The 16,587-nt window shown below is 41.8% G+C and overlaps 1 protein-coding gene across 1 annotated transcript; it reads left to right on the top strand.

Annotated features, from left to right (window-relative positions):
- Nucleotides 1-144: 144 nt before the first annotated feature.
- Nucleotides 145-16,113, top strand: LOC125438480 (mast cell carboxypeptidase A-like). The gene is made up of 12 exons (XM_048506918.1): nt 145-159; nt 3,946-4,028; nt 4,116-4,191; nt 5,473-5,597; nt 5,840-5,942; nt 6,890-6,991; nt 7,284-7,385; nt 8,808-8,918; nt 11,093-11,183; nt 12,388-12,590; nt 14,367-14,451; nt 15,926-16,113. Exons 1-12 carry the CDS (start codon nt 145-147, stop codon nt 16,111-16,113), a joined length of 1,284 nt encoding a protein of 427 aa, XP_048362875.1.
- The last annotated feature ends 474 nt before the right edge of the window (nt 16,114-16,587 follow it).

Here is a 16,587-nt window from a genome sequence, read left to right on the forward strand (position 1 = left end):
CACACATGTATATATTTTTAAAGAGTTTACATTTTTCTACAGACAGGTTTTTTTCAGTCTTGCAGAAGGGTCTGTCTTACCTGTTCCTTGGTCCAATCTCTAGATTTAAATATTCTCAGGCCCTTTCCGCATGGGCCAAAAACGATGGCCACAGAGGCGGTAAAGCGCCCCCCCAGGCCGCCCGTTTCCACAGGCGGCGCTGCTGCAGCGCAGCAGCGCCGACCTGACTACCCCCCCCCCCCTCCCCAGGCGTCAGGCCGCCTAAACAACAACCCTTTAAAAGGGTTGTTGTTGAAGCGTCTTCCAGGCGGAGCAGTCGCGAACCGCACCGCCCGGGGAACACGCTGTTCTCCCTGCCCGTCCCACTCACCTTGTCCCCGTCATTACCTGCTGGCCGTTGAAGCCCCGCCCACACTGTCCTCCGACCCCTGGAGGTCGGAGGGCAGCGGCGGGCGGGGCACTGCCAGCGGCTACAACGGGACAAGGTGAGGGACGGGCAGGCTGAAGAGCGGCTCCGTCATGGAGACCACCTGCCATTACCCGGCCTCTGCTGAGGCCGCCCGCCATCGCGCGATGCATCGCGAGCGACGCTCGCCTCCGACGCCAGCGGAATTCTTTGCTGGCGTGGAGGCGACTGCACAGGAAACCGTCGCAATGAAAGCGGCACATTTGGCTGACTTGGCTTGTGACAAGCCTTTTCTATTCTACTGAGGGACACACACAGCCTCCTAAATGTTTTTGGTATCTAGGTTCATTTTGAACTATAAACCTTCCCCTCAGTTTCATGTTCTACAGGTAGTGAGTGTAGGCTTTGGGTTCATTGCCATGAGGCAAATATTGTGGTGAACAAGGAGATTACTGATATCACTGAGGTTGAATTAATATAGAAACAATGAAGAATATTTATTTACGTACAGGATGGATTAAAAGAGGAAACCAGCAGCACAGATCTCCAGGTAGACAAAGGAGAAACCTGGCTGAGGAACACAAATTTAAACATGTTATGACTTTAGAGAGTGGTTAGACTTTTCTATAATGCTTACAGGCACAGAGTTTTATTAACTAGTCACTGGGTTGTATCTTCTCTCTCACACAGGATTCCACTATATCAGCCTGCCCTTTCCCCAGAGTCAGACTAAATGATACAAGGTCTGCTCATTATCTAAGATAAGCCTAACCATTGGGAACTATCTTCTGTCCCAGAGATAGAGCCAAACCACTCTGCCACACATCCAGGCAGAGCTACCTTTCACTGTCTTCTTTTTTTTCCTGAGCCAGATCGGAGCTGTCATGTCTGACTCCCTGAGGCAGAATTCAAGGCTCTGTTCTCTGTGTTCCCTCCCACATTTCATTCCCCTTCTCAAAGGTGATTGGATGCTGGAGCAGCACTCCTATGGGTTTATCTGAGTGGCTGATTTTCCCTTCAGGAGAAAGACAGCCTCTGGTCCATCAAATGGCTATTAGAATACAGACAAGTGGGAACCTGAAATTCTCAGAAGGATCCCGTCCTCCTCTTAGCTATGGCTCTCAGCTACCCACATCACTGCCATCATCACACCATCACCTAACTACTGGTGATCCCAGCATGACATCTACCTCCCAACTATCTCCCAGCCTTCATCACCAGGCCTCCCATGACTCCATCACCACCAAAAACACTCTGCCACAACTCCTGCCCCCCCCCCACCATCGTTTCAGCCACCCAGGAGCCTATCACAGCTCCACTGCCACCAGGCCCACCATGATTCTCACCCCTCACCTACAAAGTCAGGTCCACCACTGTCCCACTCCACCACTGCCCAACTGCCCCACTGTCATTGGAGGAGGTAGGTTCACTGTCTGTGCATTCACAAACAGCTATTCTGGTGGGAGGGAAGGGGAGTTTAACACCTCAGTGTATTTTTAAACATTTTCAGATATTAGCAGAACTGTGTTTTTAGTCAATGTGGGCCTGCTCTGTGAATTTAAGTATCCACAAATTGGCCTACACTCAGCTACTGGAATATAGAATTCAAATTTGCTAGTTTCTGTCTTCTAATAGTGTAGTGTCTAGATTATTCTTAAGAAGGGTGCAACTTTGTAGATATTTACCTGGGAGTAAACATCACTGAGCATAGTGAAACTTATTTCCAAGTATGTTCCACTGAATTCCACTTGTGTATACTTCTGAGTAGATATGCTCTGGATTGTGCTAACAGCCACATTATCCCCACTGAAACCTTGAGCAATTATATTTAGTATGTCAAACAGTAACAGAAGTTTTGATTCTTTTTTAAAAGTGTATCAGGTAATAACTGCAGACAACAACAAGAAAAAGGATCAGAGCCTGATATTACTTATTTATTGCTGACAAAATATTTATATGCATCTTTCCTTTAAAAAAAACACACATACACAAGGTGGAATGCAAATAAAGTTGTCAGATCAGGAAAAAAAATAAGTAAGAGTAGGGAACACAAAATTAATTTTAGCGACCAAACAAGGGTAATGAGAGAAGCAAGGCTTAAATTATGGATGGTCTATTGTAAGGCTATAAAAAAAAATTTGGTAGGGACAGTATACCTATACAGAATAATTATTCTTGGAAAGATAATTATTTCTACAGCAATTTACCAGTTTATACTGAGCTCTGAGAGTTAATGTTATACTGACAGAATAATATTAAAAATGCACTTTGAATGGACAAAATGCTTTACTTCAAAAATGTCGCATTAACCTAAATGTACAGATGGGAATTGAATTCATTGAAAACATGATACTATCAGCCATCGCAGTGTTCCCCTCCCTTCCATGGGTGACATTTTTTTCCTCATTGATGGTCTCAATGATTCTTTGGAAGAACTGAATTAAGCACAAATCTAGGCCAATACAACCCAAAGTTTCCTGTATCTAAGACCAACACTTCTCAGGCCACCTGAGCAGAATAATTTGAAGTGGAGACCTTTCAGTAAATGAAAGAAAGATAACTTCTGTGGTAAAAAAAAGACTGCCCAGAGAAAGTGTCAGTTATAAAATATGTTGATAAGAGAGGAAGTGGTTGTTTTAAAAAAAAGTACCACATCAACAGAACGATTAAATTCTGTTTGCACATTTATGATAAAAAAACGAATAAAGATAAAACATATGCCAAAGGAACATAAAAAAATTTTTAAAAAACCACCTGGTGAGAGGGGAGCTTAAACTTTGGATTTTGTACTTGGAAGATTCCTTCAGAGCCAGTGGGTGAGGTGGGTTTTGAACAGCACGTGTGTACTGGTTGCTTTCTGGCCTGTACACAACAAAACTACAAAGCCGAAGACAGGAATCCTAAAGCCCAAAACAACTGAAAGGGAAGCAATCAAAAGTGTGGGGGTATGGTTGTTAGTCTGAGTCTGGCAATTTGTGGGAGCATTGGGGACAGAGAGATGGGGCAGCATCACAAGCATGATGATGTCACTTATGGGACAGTGGTAGCTCTAGGATTGTTTCAGCACAGAGCTTCTGTCAATTCCTAGAACTACAACCATCGCTTATGGGGTTTTGCCAGAACTCAACAAATCAATCACAGAACAGTATAACGGGAAAATTATCTCAATATCTCAAAGAAAACACTATACTAAAGCTACTATTAAACATACATTGGGCAGTGGGTCTTCTTTGAAGGCTTCTTTGAAAGCACAATAGCCCAAAAACAATGCTAGGCCAATGAAAGTAATGCATATCCCATGAACTGCACAAAACTTCTCATTATGCTTGACTGATGACATCATAACCTAGTTGTACGTTGCCACTGTTGCTGCAAAAGTAGTCTCTACAATTAGTTTAAAGGCACTAATACGTTTGTAATTTCATTAAATACGTGTGTAGCTATAACAGCACAAAACTCGTATCTCCCCATGAACCCCCCTGAGGAACTAAAATAATGACAAAGCAGAAAATAAAAATGACAGAGATCAATTGCAGCAGAAGAAAACAAACATTAAATCCCTTCTGGCTTTGGGCTTGATTCCCACAGCTTTGGTTCTCACTTCAGCTCAGAATTTTGGTGGGTGGAGCTTTCTCACTTAAAACCAAATCAGGGAAGGGTTATTAATGTCCTCATGCTCTATTCATGTTTTTGACTTTATTTTCTGAAGTGCAAAGGTGTTTCGTGTGAAGCCTCATAATGAAAACCAAGTGAGTGTCATGAAGTATTTGGCCAGCATTTTACAGGTGAGACATGTTTACTTGGGGGATGGTCTTCACTCTGGTGGTCTGAATATCTATATGAAGTCTTGTGTGTTCTTAAATAACATTGGCTTGGAGTCAGACAAGATGTTTTCAAAGGTGCAACATTTTTATCTGTAAAATGCATTCTATACCTCTCCTGTCTCTCTGCAGCAAGATTTTGGGATTAGGGGACATTTGGAGATGCTGCCAGATGAGGGAAACATGTCTGTGGGTAGAAATCTTTAAGCCATGCAATGGCTGTCTGTGGGTAGACATCTTTAAGCCATGCAAATTTTAGCTTGGGCCCAACCAATTGTTTTATAAAAACATGAAAAGTCAGAGCAGCAGTAATGTATTGCCTTTCATTAGAACCAACTCAAATGACACAAAAATAGAAAATAGTTAAGTGAGACCAAAAAGGATGCAAAATATAGATCTCCTGGTCTTTTTTTTTAAACCCTCAGATTAGCATGATTTTTAACAAAAGTCCATTCCATAGCAAGCCGAAAAGTTGCCATTGGCTGTTAAGAGGAATTAACCAGAATTCCAATGACCAAGATCAGAGGTCCACAAATAACCAAAAGAGAGATTTGAATTCTCTTTCTGGTGATCACCTTCCCTTGGTTGTCTGGCACAGAAGGCATTTCAGAGAACTTCAATTTCCCTGTGGGCCCAATGCCATTTTCTAGCATGCCCACAAAAGTTGGGGGAAGGAAGGAGAGAGCTGGCTTCTTCTTACTTCATGCTAGATGCTGGAAACATTCAAAAGCAATGGGGACAAATCTCATTGCTCTAATGATTGACCTTTCCCAAGCCCTTTCTGCATACCACTGGAAGAGGAAGAGATGTACAGTCAGTGGCAATCACAAACAATTTGCAGAGAAGAACTGCAATATTTTCAACAGCATAAGGACAAGTGACATTGTGTGTGTATGTTAATTAATACTCTTTGTTGGCTCTCGTCAACATGTAATACAAAATTTGCCTACTATCTTCCTATAAAACAGGAGCTTTGATTTTCCTATCTGCTCACAAAGGAAAAAAATACATAGAAATATAGAAAAAATATAAACTTATACCAGATATGATACAGCAGAGAACTGGTTCATATAAATCAGTGATTAAAATTTTTAGAGTAAGCTCACAAATCTAAAATAATGTTATTCGCGGTAATAAATCAGAGGAGGAACATATATCAGAAATGCCCAACATCATTTCTATTGATGGGATTTTCAAGTACACATTCACTTCAGCAACGTGTCTTCTTATTTTCTTCTTGTGCAGCTCAACTTTTGGTATCCAGATTCAGCACTGCATATCATCCGTCAGATGGAGGTAGATTTCCATGTCAGTGCTGATCAATCCAACATTGTCCAGACTCTCATGGAGAAGAATAAAATACAGTATGAGTAGGTTTCTCTTAGCAAATTATTGGGTTGCCTGCTAAAAGAGAAGGAAAACTGTGTCTGTTGTGTGTGCTGTATGTATCATATGATCTTTCACATGTGTATGTTATATGACATAAATGACACTATTAGTGCAATCCTATGCCGAATTATTCTAGGAATAGGTTCACTGCAGTGACTCAACATAGGATTGCAATGTACATGACTTCATAATAGTTATGTTGTTGTTATTTTCCATCACACAGAGTTTTATTTCCAAACCTGCAAGAAGTCATTAAAAAACAGATTGGCAATGAGACAAATTCCACCAGCAGACACAGTTATACAAAGTACAACGAATGGCATAAGGTACAGAAGAAATATTATCGTTTGAACGGCAAATGCTCTTTAGGGGATGAAGCACTACTGTTGAGGGATGAGGCCAATTCTGGAGTTTTTTGGTGGAGTCAGATAGGCATATCCTAGTTTAAGATACCCATACACCCTATACATATGATGGGCAAATGTGCTTTTATTGTGCACCCAACAGGAAATGGCACCAGAGGCTCCAAACCCTTCATACGCCAGTGGCCTCACATCTGAATTTTAAAGAAGATATACCAAAAATAATTGTAATAGATGGGGAATGTGTGTAATTTAATATCTGTAGGCTGAATTTTAAAAGTCTAATGAAAATTAACTCACAAGTAGAATAGAACCAAGGTTGTTCCCCATGGTTTCCTCCACAAATAACTTCATTCCTCATTTCCTCATGGGGGGAATCTAAAATGTAATACTCTGATAGAAAATGTTGTTGAGAAAAGGCATACAGTTTTACCTACGTTCTTCCAACTAGCTATCTATAGAGGTAATTGGAGTCCAGTTATTTGGGTAACAGAAGAGGAAGAAAGATACTGAATTATAACTGCATAGCCTTTGCAGTATCTGTTATTTTCCTTCAAATAAAGCCATTTTGTCCTGTGCCTTTAACAAGCATGAAGAATATGACACCATTCACAGGATCTATTTCCTTGTCACAAAACATGTTACTTGCTGATTTCTGCAGATCACGCAACTGCTAAAGGCCCAAGTGCAAAGCAAACTATTTTTATGATCTTCTGGCAACCTTAGGAAGTACAAAAAGCTAAGCATGTCACAATTGGTGCTAGAAGGTATGGGACTTCTTGCTAGTATGATCACAACATAGTTTATTGCTACAGTATCATGAACAGCAATCAGTAAATCATATTTATATTTCAGTGTCTAACATTTAATCCTACTCTGTGCAAACAATGATATATTATTCTTTACTTCAGATTTCAGCTTGGACTGCTAGAATTGCAAAAAATAACCCCGAGCTGGTTTCCCGCATTCAGATTGGCAATACCTTTGAAAAACGTCCCATGTATCTCCTTAAGGTACAAAGTTCTTCCAAGGATAATGTTCAACAAACAGATAAGATACTAATAGTGCGATCCAATGCAGAGGTACTCCATTCGAAACCTACTTATTTCACATGCACAAATATTCCAATGTGTACAGTTGGATTTCTGCCAATTAAGCCATTTTAGGACTTCAATCCTAACAACAGTGCAAATATTTTCTTAAATTGCAGTGCTATTCAAACATCAATATTTCTATGAAGATCTCAGACTGTAACTGTACCTCCTTAAAAATGGCTTCTAACCATAACATTTGTTTTGAAAATAGGTTGGGAAAAAAAATGGAAGGGGAAAGGCCATTTTCATGGACTGCGGAATTCATGCACGTGAGTGGATTTCACCTGCTTTCTGCCAGTGGTTTCTGAAAGAGGTTAGTTGAAGACTCTTTTCTTTCCAATGTAGCGGAATACTGGTGGTGGAATACTGAGGCAGATGAATGAAAATCTCCATTTCAAACTGCAGCTGATGGGTTCTAGCTTTGAACATTCCATTGTGTGCAAAAAAAAACTCCTTGCAAACTGAAAACTGACACCAGCAGGGCAGTTATTTCTGCCTCCTGTCTTTGACTGTTGGGCTGGATTTCTATTGTCATAGATTTTTAAACATTGAAGATCACACCTAATTTTGATCCTTCATGCATTTCCATGATAGAATCCATTTTATCAACTCTGTGTTTCACCGCCTAATTATCCTGCACATGCAACCCAGAGGAGGTATCAAACCTACCCACAAAGATCAATTCCTACCTTTTCAGTTTGATAGTAATATATTGCAGCCTAGGAAAAGTGAAGGCTTCTTTACTCAGTAGGGTAAAACTAGGTTGAGGTCCCCAACTTTTTGCAGCCTGCAGGGTATTTGGAATTCCAACATGGCTTGGTGGGCACAGCAACAAAATCACTGCCACTAAATGGCTGCCACAGGAGGCAGAGTCAGCCACAAAATGCTTGCCACAGCATAACTTCTATAACACAGTACAGATTGCTCTGCTGTGGGATCAGCTGCTGGCAAAGCAATATTTTTTAAAAAAAAATCTGCCACACCCAATCAAATCTCCAATTGTCAATCAGAAGCCTTGCTGGGAAAAAGCTCTACCTGGCCCCACCCACTAGAAACATTTGGTGGGCTCTAGAAAAGGTAATGGTGGCAGGGGCATATCTATAGAAAATGGCACCCAGGTCAAGCAATGAAATTGTGCCCGCCCTTCAAATTTGACAGGTCTTCCCCATCTTGGAAGACCAGCCTCCATCAGCCAGGTCTGCCCATGCCTTTCAACTGTGAACAGACCAGTCCTCCAGAGAACTAATCACCCTGCCTTTAAGAAGAACTGATAGATCTCTACCCATATAGGTGGAATCAGGGGTAGACCAGCTCTCGGAAGGGCTGATCTACCCTCCATTAAGAAGAGTTGGTAGACCTGGCCAGATCTACCCATTATTTTCAACTGCAGGTAACCAGCTCCAAAGAACTGGTCTATTCATTGTTAAAAAGAACTGATAGACCTGGCCTCTTACTTCCTATTGGCAGGTAGACCAGACCTCTGAGCATCAGTGGTCTCCAATTTTGCCAAGGAACAGCCTGGGCACTCCTACATAAACAGTGTTCAGGACTCATGCCCTGGCTTGCCCCACCCTAAATACCCCAGTGGATGGTGGGCACCTTGATATCCATGCAACCATGTGTTGCGGATCCCTGGTCCAGATTTAGGGATAGCTGACAAGTTATGATGAAGTCCAATGAAATAATTTACTAAGTTAATTCTTAAATCAAGCTGACTCTGAGCTGTCATTATCAGGCCACTCAGACCTATGGAAAGGACCAGAGTATGACAAATATCCTGGACAATATGAACTTCTATATACTTCCTGTGTTCAACATAGATGGATACATTTGGAGCTGGACTCAGGTACTGTGCAATTTTTTCTTACTTTTCTACAGTGCTCAGTGAAAAAAAACAGTGCCAGGGATAAATCATAAACACCAGCTACAATAAACACACCCAATTAACCATTAACTTAATTCATAAGTGTTTGATGATTCTATCAAACATTATTTTGAGAATGATGAATGGCATAGTTCCGTGGTGGCGAACCTTTGGCACTCCAGATGTTATGGACTACAATTCCCATCAGCCCCTGCCAGCATGGCCAATTGGCCATGCTGGCAGGGGCTGATGTAGTCCATAACATCTGGAGTGCCAAAGGTTCGCCACCACTGGCCATAGTTTCTTGCAATGAAATCTGGTTTCAGCTACCAAAATCTTTCTTTAAAAATTAAATAAAAGTCCAGTGGAGCCTTAAAGAGTAACACATTCATGATTCAAAGTTTACTTCATATTAGTGCAACTGATTTTTGTTTAATTTTGCTGCAACAGGGTTGAAAGCTCTTTTCACCACACAAATACCTTCCTTCATGAGTCCTAGACAAAGGTAAATTAGAAGATGAATGGTAATTAAAGATTTTGTGGACAATGTGAAATTAAATTCTGTCACATGTGTTAGCCCTGAGTAGAACATAGAACATTGTTCAAGGAACATTAACAATAGATACTAGAATCACAGAGTGGAAGAGTCCACAAAGGCCATCCAGTCCAACTCCTGCCACATAGGAACCCACAAACGAAGTACTCCCGACAGATGGTGAGACAGATTCCCTCACCTTCACAACTCACTGAGGCAGGATAACCACTTTATGACCAGGCTTGTCAGATTTCCTCCCTTCTTCACTCAGGGACTGAGGTGCTTCAGCCCTGTAACTCTCCAGAAGGTGAAGGACACCTGTTATTTTAATTTTCTGGCAAGCCTCTCAATAAGGCACCAAATAATATATAGTGGTAGATTCAAACAAAACAGAATCAAAGTTTATTAACAGAGAAGAGTTGTGAATAGGAGACAAATAACTTGGATGGAAGGAAAATACATATACCATACATACATACAAGAGCTTCAATATTCAATTTTTGTTTTTAGGCACAGGCATAGGTTTATTATATTTATTCAGTTTCACTTAGATGTTATTTTTGGATTTTTAAAAAGATGGTACAGTTTCTTAAACTTCTACAGGACATCGTCTACACATAGGTTGTATGTTTCACCCTAGCTACACCAAAGTGCTTTCTTGTCTGGAAAATTCATGACACTTTGAAGAAGCTCAAACTGACTTAAATCTGAGAAGGGAGTGCAAGAAGATGAAATGATAGCAGCATAATCTTTCATTCCCCTAGAAGATTCCCAGGAAGAGGATAAAAGTAGAAACATACATTTAAATAACCACAAATCAAAAATTAAAACCAAATTATGTCTGTTCTCTAATATAACGTATCCAAATGGAATAACTTGGTAACAGTAGCATGAAATGAATCTGGTTTCTCACTGTTGTGGTTTCTGTTGTCTGGAGAGGAAAGTGAGGAGAAAGAATGCCTCCACTGATATATGCACCTGAAATGGATGTTGTCTACCCAGGTATTTTTGCCAAGGAGGATAATGACAATTGACATTTTTTGTCTAAAACACTTCAGTTTCCTCCCATGACTGCATTATCTCAGGTTTTCAAAGGGCTTTGTGGGTTGACAAAGTTAACCAAAACTGAATAACATTTTTTGCCCAGATCCCAACAGAAAAGTGGCAAGTAGGCTGAAATTGAGGTGTTTCTTGCAGTTCTTGAATGTATTGCAATTTTGATTGCTTGTTTGGTATGAATATCAGTTGAGGGAGTATGCCTAAGAAGGCCTACTTGAAAGCAGATCTCATTTTATTCAATAGGTCTTATTTCCAGGAAAATGTTTTTGGGATTGGAATTTTTGAAACATTAATAATTATTTTACATACACTTTATTGAGATCTACTATAACCATTTTTCAATATAACAAACTGCTAATATTGACCACAAAATCCAAGAGATTGTGTAGGAAAGACACTTTCCTGATTCATAATTCTCTGTACCTACAAAACGTGGAGAAGGTTTGCGGAGTAAGCATAAAAGTATGACTATCCATGGGCATGAGGTAGATGGTTTTCTTTGAATTGACATTGTCTTGTTGGTATAAAACAACATAAGATTCCCCACCATTTTGTCAAGCAGAATCGCTTGTGGAGAAAGAATCGTTCCAAGACATCTAACAGTGATTGTGTCGGTGTTGACCTCAACAGGAACTTCGGTGTTGCATGGGGCAGTATGTATTTTTTGTAAAGCCACAGGTGACTTACTTCAGAGCAGGCCAACTGCTTTCTTAAGGCTAATATAGTGTAAAACAGATTGGGTTGTATGCAAAGGCTGCTAAAGACTCTGCTAAAAAAAAAATCTTCTGTAGTAGGAAGTCTCCTTCCATTGGAAGAAGTCATTTCACCAGCTGAAGGAATCTTCCTCCGACAGCATATTTTTCTTATAGAGGAAGAGAACTTTTAGCTCCAGCTTATGATATATTGCAGTTCTTCCTCTTAGCCATGCTGGCTGTCCCACCTTCTGCCATCTCAGCCCAGCCTGACTTGGTCTTGCAAATCATCCCAATGGAGAGGATGTGGGTTGAATCTCATGTTCTTCCTACTCTTCATACCTCCTGATACTCCAAGCTCAAATAGTAGCTCATGAACATATACCCCAGTCTGTTCCTAGTTTTCTCTAGCTCTACCTCACAGTGGTCACTTCCCTTCTTTCCCTTGCCCAGCCCCAAAACTGCTCCAGGGATGAAGGTGAGGATCAGGAAGCCCTGACAGTATCATCTTCCTGTTCTTAGTCCTTACAGGCAGCTGGTCTCCTAGCTGTTTACTGTTCCATCCCCTGCAGAGCTCTGCAGAGTGACCCTGATGGGCTGGAAAGCTTCCCTGCAGCCCAGCTTTGCCTCTCTCAGGTTTCTCCAGATCCCCATTTCTACCAGTTTCTCCCAGTTCATTCCTAGTTTCTACTACCAGAAGGACTCTCAAAGCAGCTTACAGTTCCCTCCCCCTCTCCCCACAACAAGCACTTTTTGAGGTAGGTGTGTCTGAGAGAGTTTGGAAGAAACTGTGACTAACCCAAGGTCACCCAGCAGGCTGCATGTGTAGAAATGGAGAATCCAATCTGGTTCTCCAGATTAGAGTCTGCTGCTCATGTGGAGAAGCAGGGAATCAAACACAGTTCTCCAGATTCAAGTTTGCTGCTCTTAACAACTATGTTACACTGGCTCCCTGGATGAACTCAGAAAGTTCCTGGAACTGCTAACATCAACAGCATATGCCCAGCCTCCACCCACAGAAGCTAAACTACAGACACTCCAGGAGGCACTAGTGTCAGTTTGCTATTTCTGTGGATACAGTCTCAGCATTGTCTAAACCATTCTGTCAGCATGGATCAAATTACACGTGTCATTAATTGAAGGCTAATATTCTTTTAATCAACAGCTGTGGATTCTTCCAGTAATCCATGTAAGGAAACCTACTGTGGATCTTCTGCAGAGTCAGAACCAGAAACGAAAGCAGTGACAACTTTCATCCGGAACCATCTTTCTTCAATCAAGGCCTACCTAACTGTGCATTCTTACTCTCAGATGGTGTTGTTCCCTTATGGCTACACATATGATGATGCCCCTGACCACAATAAGCTGGTAGACTGCAAATGTGAATGATTTCAATTTTCTAAGACCTTTGTAATGACTCTGTTATCCTTAAAAAAACAGATTTTAAATAATGTACATTGGGGTCATAAGCCATCCATCCTTGCTTAGTGTAGCTGCTATATTTTCAATGGTATTTCAAGGGGCAGGAAGGAATTAGTGATAGTCAACAGAAATGTCCATTATCCTTTCACCTAGTGCAAGTGACTGCAAAATTTGTGTGTGTGTGAATTGTTAGAATTTATGCTTTTCTCCCTTGAAACATCCTGTTGTGATCCTAAATCAATGGGTTGTATCCTGCCATCTGTGACCAGCAAATGTTGCCAATTGAGAAAACATGGCAGAGCATGCTTTGAGGTCAGGGAGCAGTTTTGCCTGATTGGTGGTGGAAAGTGCCATCAAGTTGCAGCTGACTTATATCGCCCCCACCCGCCGGCCCCCCCATGGAGTTTCAATGGCAAGAGATGAAAAAAGGTAGTTTGCCATTTTCTGCCTTACATAGCGCAACCCTGGACTTCCTTGGTGGTCTCCTACCCAAGTAATAACCAGAACCATCCTCTGCTTCTTCCAAGATTGGACGAGACTGAGATAGCCTGGGCCAGCCAAGTCATGGCTTTGCCCCCATTACAGAACTCTAGGCCTTGTGGTATTTTGCCCATGAGGCTCTCTCAGTCCAGAATGTTGACTTCAGCGGGCCTTAAGCAGATGCTGTAGAAATGGAAATACAGAGTTAGAGCCACTGTCCTGAGGACTTCCATTTGTGGCTTGTAATTAAAGACAGACCTTTTTATTACTTCATTATAGTGATCCTGGAGAAATTCATCCTGAATGGGAAAAATTGCAGCTTGCCAGAGCTGATCATGTCAGATGTAGTTTTACAACCCCCCCCACCCCCCCATGGATGCTATCATATTACAAAGTTTGAAAGAGTTTTTCAAAATAGGGTAAGGTGGTGTCAATCAGTGTGCCATACAGGAGAATGTTAGGTCATCTAAAGACTGCAGTGCCCCATTTCCACAGGGGCTATCCCAGGGGTAGGGAACCTGCGGCTCTCCAGATGTTCAGGAACTACAATTCCCATCAGCCCCTACCAGCATGGCCCAGGTGGCCATGCTGACAGAAGCTGATGGGTGTAGTTCCTGGAAGCCGCAAGTTCTAGTATCCAGTGCCGTGGGGAGTCAAAGAACACAAAAAGGGCCCCCATAAATGGAAAACCTCCATTGGGCTTAATGGACTTACGCCACCAAAAAGATAGTGTAAGTCCAAAGCCCCAGCTCTGGTGTAAAAGGTGGAAACTGACTAACATTGGCCCCTTCCCCAGCCACGCCCCCAGACCACCCCCTCTATGCCAGCAGGGGTGAAGGGATGCTGGAGTGGCATTCAGCACTGCTCCACCGCCGTGGAAGGCAGTGGTGGTTTCCCACTGGCAGATCTAGCCCTCTGCTAGGGCAAGTGTCCCAGGGTGGGCAAATCCACTGGTGCGGCCTCACATCACTCCCAGTGACAGATTCCGCCCCCCTTTGATGGGCTGTGTGACTGCTGGTATCATTCTACCTGGGTAAAAAACATGGGCAAAGTGTTTCTCTGTAAATCTTGAAGGAGAAAACTGAAGGGGTCTCTTGCAAGCCGTTTCTAAAAACCCCACTACAATGGCAAAAGCCATTATGCTGGCCAAATAAAGATATAGATAACAGGTTCTCTATACATATGCTCAGATGTTTTTTGACTTCTAAGAAACAGGATTTTCTTGTTGTTTTTTTTAACCAGAATGAAGTTGCAAAGGGAGCTGTCAAAGCTATATCCAGCCTGTTCGGGGAAGAATATAAGTATGGATCATCAGCCACTACAATCTGTAAGCATTTTTCACTTTTTGGTAAACATGCAAGGGTGTTTTAGCATCAGGGTGTTTTGTTCACAGACATAAAAGAAGAAAATTGTGGCATGCTGATACAGTAGTGGGGAAACACTGTTAAAAGTACTGAATCCCTGCTGAAAAAACTTCATTCTGTGTTCCCCTAAAAGGCCTCCATTGGACCGCATACTCAGTTTACTCCTGGACTCCTCCACACCTAATGTTTGACTGACTGATGAAGTACTGAAGTGCCATCATAACAACTCCTAATGTCTTGTTTACCTAAATTTTCCTCCAGCCATACCTGCAGCCAGCTCTATGGGAGGAGAATTCATGGATTTATCTCTTCCCTCCTCCCCTGAACTGGGGTTAACAGCAGCTCCTAAAGGGTAAACATCCCGTTCCCCTGTCACTACTACACTGCTTTAAAGGAAAAACTTTTTAAAATGAGGTAGGTTAGGTTAAGTATATGAAACTAGCCCATTGCCACCAAGCAAGTTTCCATGGCAGGACAGGGAATCACGCTTGAGTTTCCTGCATGCTATTCTGCCATTCTAAACTACATTACCGCATGGAACCTCATCTTAGAGCCAAATTTGAGCCTCGGTTTACTGGGAGGTTATCTTCAAAGCAGGTTAGAATACCATGGATAAAGCAATGGTTTTTTAAAAGAGATCTTCTTACCGCATGCAAGGTATATTTCCTTAACTCCATGCTGAGTAATTATGTGGATTTTTAAGAACTAAGGCCGATTATACACAGGTGCTCTGCCATGCAGCAAGGATATGTTTCCTTCGTGGCAGAGTCATCATTGAAGATACACTCACAGTTAAGCCACTGCATATCCTAGAAGCCCCACCATTCCTGAGAGCAGGCAAAATCCTAGGGCTTGCTGGGCCATAGCATCCTCCTCCATTGCCAATGATCGATCACTCCTGGCTGCCTCCCTTCCGAGCTCTCCAGCATTGCAGGAGGGAGCAATATTGTTCCAGGGAAGAATATTGATATAAAATTTAAAGGCTTTTTTTTAAGCCATCAATTTTGAAATGAGGACAGGTAAGCTATGCAGCAAGCAGTGGGGCACCTCCTCGCCTGTAGAGAAGGGAAGGGCAAGGAGATTCCTCTGTGACTCCACTGTGGAGCAAAGAGCATTGCAGAAAGTGTTCCATGCATAATAGGCCTATGTCTGTGTTAGATCCCTTGACTCACTTCCACTAAGTTGGGGGCCAGGACTTTTTCACTACATTTCCCTTCATGGTAGAAACAGGATTATTCTCAATGGAAATGTATTTCTTTTTTCTGACAAGAAACATTTTTTTCATTGTCGAAAGAAGTCTTTCTTTGCTGAAGGAAGACTTGGTGGAAAAGAGGTGGAAAAGAGTCATAGCAGCCAGCTCATAGTTTCCACAGTTTCCTATGCCTTCTCTGTAGCACCCTGGTTCAAATGCACATTTAACCATCATTGTTTTTACAGATCCTTCATCGGGTTGTTCTGAAGACTGGGCCTACAGTCAAGGCATCAAATACTCCTTTGCCTTTGAGCTTCGTGACAAGGGCAGATATGGTTTTCTCCTTCCTGAATCTCAGATCAGGCCGACTTGTCAAGAGATTGTACTAGCGGTCAAGTTCATTGCCAATTATATCCTCAACAAAACATTGTAATTTGGACAACTGTTTCCCTGACTTTCTGCAGAGATCTGGAAAAGAATAAACCACCATGTGTTTACAGAGAATGATTCCAGAGTGTATAATTATTGGCTGTAAGAGTTCTTCAGTCTGGGCACAGCCAAGTAGTTACGTATGTTCCAGTTTTAAGCCAAAGAACAGCACCCTGGGCAAAACTAATTTCTTTTTAAAAAACACTATTATTAAATGTCTGTTCAACAGATATTTACCATTTTTGCTCCCACACTGTTCTGAAAATCCAGGTACACTGAATGAGAAAATAATTCTCAGGTAGAATTTCTAGGTGTCCTGTCTGTCTGAGAAGAACAAGAATATTTCTATGAACCTCGGCACTGCCACATTGTGACAAGACTCCTGAGATTCTTATTACGTGAAGCATATAATGCAAGATAGGTCAGAGATCCCTTGGCTTCCACTCACAAGTATGATGGGGGACTTGCTTTTTAAAGT

Source organism: Sphaerodactylus townsendi, linkage group LG08, assembly GCF_021028975.2.
Source record: "Sphaerodactylus townsendi isolate TG3544 linkage group LG08, MPM_Stown_v2.3, whole genome shotgun sequence".
Taxonomy (NCBI): Eukaryota; Metazoa; Chordata; class Lepidosauria; order Squamata; family Sphaerodactylidae; genus Sphaerodactylus; species Sphaerodactylus townsendi.